Source organism: Gossypium raimondii, chromosome 6 (genome assembly GCF_025698545.1).
Source record: "Gossypium raimondii isolate GPD5lz chromosome 6, ASM2569854v1, whole genome shotgun sequence".
NCBI lineage: Eukaryota > Viridiplantae > Streptophyta > Magnoliopsida > Malvales > Malvaceae > Gossypium > Gossypium raimondii.
The window spans coordinates 40,710,558-40,720,383 of record NC_068570.1 but is presented as its reverse complement, the minus strand read 5'-3'; the positions used below and the strand labels follow the sequence as shown (position 1 = coordinate 40,720,383).

Genomic DNA, 9,826 nt, shown 5'->3' with positions numbered 1-9,826 from the left:
CAAGTGTATCACTTAATAGCATATGTGAAGATTTCAATGTTAATTTATAGAGTAAGAAAATTATTCGATATTTATGTAATATATTCTTGAAATTTTGATGTGCTATAGACTTACTAAGCTATAGTAGCTTATTTTATTTGTTTATGTCTTTTGTTTTATAGTTATTAAAGATCAAGCTTCAAGTTCGGGAATCGTCAGCAAGATCATCACCCTATCCGTAGTCTTGGTATTTAAAATGTTTTGTTTTTAAATTTTAATCATGGTATGTAAAAACTAGATTAATAAATTGTAAGTTGTATTTTGTAATAGTGGGAGTCCATATATTTTAAATATGATAATGATTTAAGCTTTATCAAGTTTTAATTTATGTCTGTTTTGAGTGGAATTATGCATGGTAATGCCTCCTAACCCTAATTTGGTGACAAATATGGGTTAGAGGTGTTACATGAATCTTCTGTGGGCGTTCCACTAAACTGACCCACTTTTTGAAGCATCTAAAGCATCATAGTCTTCAATTCAAACTGTGATGCCTCGATCTCTGGTCTCCTAATTCTCAAATTCAGCTCATTAAAAAGGGGGCACAACGTACTACCTTATAGCTCGATCTCTATCATCAGCAATAAGGATTGGATTACGAGCATTAATGGCTTCATTCCCTTGAACTTTGTTTTGATTTTCAAGGTCCATTTCTGTAGCTTGTCTTTGGGCTAGTCTTTCCCGTCTTATTTGTCTAAATGTCTGCTCGATTTTAGGGTCTACTGGGAGTAAATCAATGATTTGATCTATGCTCAAAAACACCTGAAAGAAAATCACAAAAAAAAGAAAAAATTAATTAAATAAAAATAAATAAACCAAATTGTTAGAAATAATTTCACAAATAATGATTAAATTAATAGTCCCCGGCAACGGCGCCAAAAACTTGGTTCATGACGGATTGTGTAAGTGTACACAGTTGTTATCAAGTAATAAGTAAAAAAGAGTTATCGTCTCCACAGGGACTATATCTGTTAATCAATAATTGTAAAATTAAGAATTTACAAGTTGGTTAAAAAACACAATATTTTGAAGTGATGGATAAAATTAATTTAATTAACTTAATGCAAATGAATTAACCTAAATGCAATGAAATGGTTTTAGCAGCAATTTCATAAGTTTTAACGACAATAACATGAATAATTTTGAATATTTACAATACTTGACTCAATTCATTCTTCATCATATTTAACAATGTTTTGGAAAATTTTCATGGCAACTTGATCTTTCATTAACTTGGAATCTCATATAAGTTCTTTCGAAGTCTTATACTTAGAATAACATATATATTTCTATGTCCATATTTTACTAAGGATTCCTTAGAATTTATGTGAAGTAACAGGGACAGATTAGGTTTGAAACAATTTGATCACATAAACTTAAAGTTATGCAAGGTAATAGTGCTCTCTCGAGTTATTACGAACCTTCAATTTAATTAGATTAGGATCTAAATTAAGCATGCACCTTCCAATTCTCGTGTCCCTTAATCAACATCTAATTAGGATTGATAAAATAATTCTAATGCATCCAAACATATTTTAATACATGAATAACATGAATTATTTTAATTGGAAGCATGAACGACTCAAGCACAAAACATAAAAAACATGAGTCAAATGAATTTAAATCAAATCATTGCAATTATTCTAGCTAAAACAAATTTAAGTGGTCATCATTAATGGAAAAACATTGAAACTATTTGCAAACATGTTTGAATAACCAAGAACAAATTAAAGAATAAAGAAGAAAAAACTCTTGATGAATTCAGTGATTCCCAAATACTGATAGCGATGGCTTCCTCCAATTCTTGTGGTTGCTCTTTGCAAATTGCTCCTCAAGGTGGTCGACCAAGAGAGGTTTTCTCAAGGAAAATGTTAGCTAAAGAAATGGAGAGCTTAGGGAGAAAAAAAAGATGAGAGAATGTGATGGATGTGATGGATGAAGGATTATTGGATGATATGCTCGAAATGGGAGATAATTGGTGGTATTTATACTAGAGGAATGGCTTGGGAGTTTGCTAAAAATAGCATGAAGATCCCTTTCTCGGCCGGCCATAAATTGTGGAGAGAGGGTTGAGTGGTTGCTTCATTCATACTTGATTTTATGCATGAATCATGCAAATGGTTGGACAGTTTTCAAAGGTTTAGTTGGGGGATGATTTTTATTTTTTTCACATGCAAAAACCTTCAATTCAAATATTCCAAAGCTAATTTGGGTTTATTTTCATGTTTTAGCCGAATTGGGCTCTTCTCCCCCTTGTTGGACGGTTTTGACAACCCAACTAGCTAGTATACTAACCTTTCTTAGCAACCAACTTCCAACCGAGCTTAATCAATCTTTTTTGGGTCAAATTTGTTGTCTTTTCTGTCCACATGAAGTGTATTTTAGCTTATGTCCATGTGTGTTTTTATTGGCTCGCACATTTATCAATTCAATGGTCCAACTGCATCAAATTGGGCAAAAATTAATAAGTAACATAAAATAGTAAAATTATGTAAAATTAGTACTTAAAATCATAAAATTACACACTTTACTAATAATATGCCCAATGTTTTAATATGAACTAAAACGACTTAATTAGCTATCCATGTACTCAAAATTTGCATCGATTATAAGTAAAAAGGTACTAAAAAACCTATAAAATTTAGACGTATCACTCACCACAAGAATCCACTGATTGGCGGGTTCTCCACATTGACCACGCCAAGACATATAGATCAGTAACTTACACTTCACTAAAAGAAAAATCTTCTACCACATCTTTATAGACTTATTGGGATAGCCAAACAATGCGCCAATCATAACATAATAATCAACACTAATGTAACTTGGTAGAGAAGGCGTAAATAAGCCTTCATTGGCTTATACTTTAGCCAACAATCCGCCCACACAAACCACCAACTAGGACTACGTCGGGCGGGGTGTTATAGTCTTCATCTTATAGAGTGACGTTATGACTTTGTGATGAGCAAATGCATGTCATCGTGATGTGACATACTAAGATGACCCAACTGCAATGACGAATCAACGAAGTTGTGATGTTAAAATAAGATTTTGAAAACTTTACAATTCGGTCATAATTCATGCTCAAGTTGGCAAAAGAGCTTGCGTAAGCTCATGTAGGACCTGAAATTGATGTTTAGCATAGGATAATTGTGAATTACATTAATTAGAATATGTGATAGTTGTGTAGTAAATGTGTGGTTGTAGTTGCTCTGACAACAGTTGTAGCATCTTGTAATTTAGTCCCGATGAACAAGTCGAGTAAGGGGTGTTACAATAGTCTTTCAATTGATTTGTTCAATTTTGATTAGACTATGGACTGCTTAGATTATCTACTAATTTAAGTTGTCTATTGCATTATGATCTAACCATATAATGCTACTTAGTATTAGTTAAACATTCAATAAGCAATGAGCCAATATTTGTTTACATTTTGCTTTAAGTGCAAAACCCATTATGGATAAATACAAATGATATTAATGTATAATGGAATTTTATTTAAACCAATTTGCTCGAAAAATTACGAGTACAAAATGACGAATATATTACACTTAGGGCACTAAATCCTAATAATATCTATAGACTAAACATTTGGCTTTGGTTTCTTTTTAGCTTATACCACCACCAACTAGCCTAACATTTAGAATGAAAATGACCAACCATTTTACATCTGAAGCACTATACCTAGAGTTTATCAAAACTTCATCCTCTACCTTTGGTTTGGTCAACATTGGCTCTAAAATTTCTATGACCATCTCTGTTACCCCCATCTTTACCACCTTGATTTCCTCTACCTCTACCTTTACCCTTTCCTCTAAAATTAAATGAATGAGTATTAGTAGAAGCCCTCAAAGCCTATTTCTTAGAAGCTAAACTATTGTTCATCATATGCTCATGTGCCATCAAGGAGCTTTGCAATTCATCAAGGAGAGTACATCTATGTCTTTTAACTCCCTATTGAAAAGAAAAATCAAACTTCAACATCAATGAGTGAAAAATTTTCTCTACAGTGGTGACATCTATCTTCTCGACATGGAATCGTATCTGGTTGCACATAACCATGGTTCTAGCATAATAGCTAGTGAGATTCTCTTTCCTTCATCTACATTGTCTTGAAGCCTCCTTAAGGCTTGAATTTGTGCTCGCTTCACTTTGGCAAGGCATTGATACTTTTTTTATGGAATCCTTTATATCTTCGGAAGCTGTTTTTTTTGAAAAAAATAATCTTTTCTAAGATGGGACAATCAATAGCTTAAATGCAAATTTTTCAGCTTTAAATCTTTTAGCTTTCTCACTTCAAACATTGTTTTCTTGGCATTCGTCAATGTTTCGCCTTCCACTTGCAGCTTGAAGCCTATCTCAACAATTGACTAATACTTCTTTGATTGTAGAAATTCTCTATCAGCATACTCCAATTATCACAATGACCATTAAAACGAAGAATGATTGCTTGAACAAAGCCACTCTCTAATGCCATGGGTGATAACAAAAGAACAAATCAAAGTTATGGTTTTTTTTTGGGGGTTATTTGGATATAACATGTCTCTTGATACTATTAATATGAAGCAGTTATGGTAATTGCGTTCTCGCTCCACCTCGCTCCATTCTATGAACTTACCATTTTACCCTTATATATAACTGTTATAAGGGCACAATTATAATAATGTGTTGTAAAAAACCCATATCTTTTATGTCTACATATTGTTTTTTAAGAATTATGTTTAAATATCTACTTGAATTTTAAAAAATTGAATATATAAAATAACTAGTAAAAAAGAAATTAAAGTGGAGTGGGGTAGGGTAGGGTAAGTATAGATGCATCCAACATCCATTGAGGTGGTAGTAGTTTTCAATATTACACATTCATAGAGGAGCAATGGACTAGTGATAGTGTATTTGGCAAGATCCATCTCCGCCTTGCTCCATCATGATCCCTAAGTAAAAAAACTGCTTCTACATGTGCAAGACGAGTAAAATATCCAACAATATCATACTAATTTTATTAACACTTAATAAAATACTAGATTATGACATGCCCACAATATGGGTGAAAATTTATGTTGAAAATATATTTGTAAAAAATCTATATAAAAATTCAAATGAAGATTTGATTAAAAATCATAAAGTTAAAGATTTGGAATTCATAGAACACTGGACTCAAATTTGATTGTGTGTAGAGCTTTTATTGATTATATATAAAATATAAAAGGGTAATAAAAATATCTATATAATAATATAATTTACTTTGTAAAAAAGAATTATTCAACCAAAATAAAATTAAGTTGATTTATTATACTAAATTAAGGATTTAATATAGAAGTTTAAATACAACATATTAAAATTCTTTTCATGAAATATTAATCAAAAGTGATATCTAAAGTTAAAACCAAGGACATATAGCAGATCATACGTCAGTAAACTCGAGAACTTACCAATTCACAAATTTCTCTTCAAACTTTGCGGCGGAAACAAATCATTCAAAATGAAATGAATTTATATATCAACATTGATTATTCTCGTTAAAACAATTCGCTTAACATGTATTTCATAAATTATTAAAATATTTATTTTTATTCTTTTATTTCTGTTTGATAATTATATTAATTTTTATTTAATATATTTTAAAAAGAAAAAAGAAAGTGTTGAATATGTAGATACTTCATTATCTCAAAAATATTAAATTGATTTTATTTTTGAAATTTTATTTTTAAAATAAATGGTTTTCTAATTTTATTAAAAATTAAAATATTCAAATTTTTATCTTTAATTTTATCCCAAACCATTCAAAATAAAATAAACAATAGTATATTAATAAGATTAAAATAAATCTTCAAAAGTCAAGATTAAATATTTTTAAACAAAATTATTATATTTTGTGCACAATTTTTATTAATATATCAAACAATTTTATAATATATATTCAATATTAAAATTCAACACTTAAATTTTTTAATTTATCAAATATATCCTAAATATTATTTGCATTTATTTTTCTAAAAGAAATTAATGAAATATTTCAAAGAGAAATTATATTTTTAGCTAGATTAGAAAATAAGAAGATTGGAATCCACGCATTATTTAAGGCGAATGTATGAAATGCAATCCCAACTAAAATATTGACATAAATTTCAAAGAAGATGGTAGGATTTGATTCAATAATTGAGACCGTGTGAAAAGCAAGGTATGCTTGCTGTCTTCCTTGTTTGCAATTCCCTTTCAAAATGTTTATACAAGCCTTATCTGTTTGTCAACTCGTAATGACCCTAGATGTTATCTATGTTTTATTTTCTCTCAAAGCCTTTAGAAGGAAAGCACTAAGAATCCTTGCAAGTAATGATATGATAAATTAGTCATTATTATATTCTTCTGTCACATGAAATATGTGTCAGTAGTATAAATAATATTGATCTTTCTGTTGACTCTACTTAAAAAGATATTTTGTCAAACCATCCACCATGATCAAGAGTGTACTAACCCTCTACTCTCTCTAGAAAGGTTAGACATCCACTTTTATGTGTGAATACTTTTCAAGTGTGAATACATTCTCGAGACCATTGGAGTCCACTTAGATATAATAATATTGTATTAATTGAATAAGTAACAGAATAAGACTTATCATAAATATCCTTTACACACTTGGTGAGACTGAGTATTTATCCTGCCACATCACATTAGTGGATAATAGAACCTCTCCTATTAATACGTTCTCAACTATAAAAAATAGATCAATTCTCTAGCCTTTAAAGTTATTCTAAGTAGTTATCCTTTCTTCCAATAATCAACTGGCCTTATTAGGTAATCCATCTCCATAAAACTATCACTTACTCCTTCCTACTATCCTCCTTTCTTGTACGAGAGTTTGGACTGACAAATTAATTAGAGCCAAAGAGATTGAAATAATGCAATGCCTGATCATGTTTGTGAGAATTTAGATTACCTGATAATAGATGTTAATGTTATTTTTTCAAATTGATTTGGGATTAAGTTGTAAAATTGCAACAGTGTGGTCTACAAAAACAGAAATAAAAGAAGACAAGAAAAAACAAAAATAAGAGATGACCCCCAAAACCATTCAACATCAGGAGTCCCACTTTCTTCTTTTCCGCCTGCGTTTTCGCATGTCTCCATTCACTAAATTTTGGACGTTGGACTGTTTGGACTTTGGAGTCAAAAAGTGGGGACCCAAAACAATGTTTTAAGTGCAAGGTTCACCGTGATGAAACTGCCTTTGCATGATTACTTTTCCAAACTTTGCTTCTATATTGAAGTATCCACTTGCTCAGGCAACTCAAAAGAAAAGAAACAAAATGGGGATCATTGTTTTCTCTTTCCATTCATTATCTCCTAATAAAATATCCTTCTATGGATGAAAGTGAATAATATACTATTTATATAAAATATTAAAATAAAACTAAATTTATTTTTTAAACAAATAACTAAATCTAAACCAATATAATTCATAAAAATACTAAGCGAATTATTTTATTCTTTATTAAAGTAAATATTAATAACATCTTCTCATTTTAAGTAAATTTCCACCACATAAAACCTTAATTACGAAAATTTAATTTTGATTTCCTTTAAGTTTTCTTTCAAAACTTCCCATTTTATAAACAAAATTTCATTCGCTAAATCAAGCAAGAAACATAAATTTTAAAAATTTTAGACATAAATAGATTTCAATTTCTTTTAAAAAAGTTTTTAAGATTTTTAAAATTGTTAGAAATTTTGAGTTAAAATTTGTAATTTGCTCTCAAATCTCCTCTAAAATTCTCAAAATTGAGATTTAATTGTTTTAAAAATTAATCTTCTTTAAGTTCAGTTATTTATTTTAATTTCATTTTATTTTATTTAACTTTTCACATAAAAATTATATTATCTTTTGAAGTTGATGATTTAAAAAAATCATCTATCAAATTTTCATAAATTAAATTATCATTTATCATGGTGCTCGTTCCACAATAATACATAGGTTTATAATTCAGGCATCAAATTTAACATTTTCAAACTACAAATACCATGTTAGATTTTTTTTTTCATAACTAAAGCATCCATCACCGATAATAATGATCAATTCTATCGTCCTGAAAACTCTTTAAAGAGATAAACAATTGATCAATCTTACGAACGTGAATCTCAATAACATTGTTAAAGTTAAAGGAAGAAATAAACAACCACCGCATCACATCAGAACTCATGTAAAGCATTTAATGAAACTAATAATACACAAACGGATCATTTAAATACCGCATTAAATATTTTCAAAATACAAATTCCACCTTATAACATCATCCAAAAGAAAATTAAGAAAAACTAGTAATAGTCACTCTTTTTTTTTTCTTGGCCATTAATAGTCAGTCATTGATTTCAATTCAAATCAGTCATTTCTCAATTTACCAAAATTTAAATTCCTCATTTGACTAAGATAAATCAATTGTTTTTAACTAAAATCATACTTTTAAAATTTCCCAGCATCCAAACATCGCAGAAGAAGTAAAAAAGCAAAGATTTCCTCTTGAAGTATCCAAGACTACAAATCATTTCTCGGCCCTTTTTTTAACATTCCTCATCTTCAGTGCCCAACAATATATAAAAAAAATCTTACAACAACATCAAAAGAAGCAAAAATAAAAATGATTCGTTTTTCTTAGTTTGAAGAAGTAGAAGAACCTGAAACTCTAGGTGAAGTAACTGGAAAAAGAGGGAGAAGCCTAGGCTCAGTATCTCGTGGCGTAGAGGCCGGCGATGGATGCAAATAAAAACCCTTTTCTTTAATTGCTTTCTCTTCAGCTTCCTTGTCTAAGTTGGTGATATTATTAATACAATCGGCGTGGTTTCCAGGTCCAGATCGATCAAAGGGGTCGGATATCAAGGGAGTAACCGGGCTAAGAGTCAAAGACGGGAAGTCAAGAATGCTAGGGGAGAGTATTTCGGGTTTTCGGGGCGAAAATCCTGAATTGCTAGAGTTGAAAACCGGGTTCAAGGGGTTGATCTTGAGGTTCTTGAGAGAGCTCCGTCGCTCGTAAAGTCTAAACCCAGAGTTTTGCTTGTTTTTGGGGATGGACTTGATCGGCGGGATGTGGGTTTTGAGGTTGGGATCGGAGTGAGGGGAGGAAGTTGAGTTAATGGAAGAAGCAAGCTTGGCGGTCTCGGAAGATCCGGTGAGCATCTGGACGACTTGCTTGAAAGACGAAGTGTCGGCTTGGACGAAAGTTGTCGGGTAAGGATTGGCGGATTCGGATCTGGTGATGAGTTTGGGTTGCTGAGGCGGCGGAGTCGGGGGTGTTGGGGCGGTGGTGTTGCTGCTGATGCTGCTGTCGGGACTGTGGGTTTTGGGAGAAGGAAGGAAATTGGGGTTTGGGCTCAGCCATGTAGAGGTTTCCATTTAGGGCTACCTTTTCTTTTGTGTTGATTTTCTGGCTTCTGTTTGGATGCTTGGGAAAAGGCGGAAAAAGGTTAAAATGAAAGGAAATGGAGGAGACAGTGATAGAGGTTTTGGTTTGGTAAGAAATGTTTTGGTGGATTGCGAGCTTTTGGGGTTCGGCTGTCGTTTTTGTTTTGTCTAAACCGTGTATTTATTTAATTATCAAGGTAGTATTTGGAAAGTAATCTGCATATAGATGTAAATATTTGAATAATATGATTAGGTAATTATTGGAATTTGTGGGTTTTATTGAAAAGCATGAGCATGTGTTGAATGTTTATAGTCAAAGGTTTATAATATTATAAATCCTAAAAATATATCTTAAAATAATCTATAAATCTATAACAAAATATATTATTTAAATTT

The 9,826-nt window shown here is 31.0% G+C and overlaps 1 protein-coding gene across 1 annotated transcript; it reads right to left on the bottom strand.

Annotated features, from left to right (window-relative positions):
- Positions 1-8,530: 8,530 nt before the first annotated feature.
- Positions 8,531-9,587, bottom strand: LOC105774391 (VQ motif-containing protein 4). The gene has a single exon (XM_012596880.2). It carries the CDS (start codon positions 9,419-9,421, stop codon positions 8,684-8,686), a length of 738 nt encoding a protein of 245 aa, XP_012452334.1. The 5' UTR covers positions 9,422-9,587; the 3' UTR covers positions 8,531-8,683.
- Positions 9,588-9,826: the final 239 nt, after the last annotated feature.

Coding starts and splice junctions, on each gene's coding strand:
- LOC105774391 (XM_012596880.2), bottom strand. CDS start 9,421: ATGGAAACCTCTACATGGCTGAGCCCAAACCCCAATTTCCTTCCTTCT.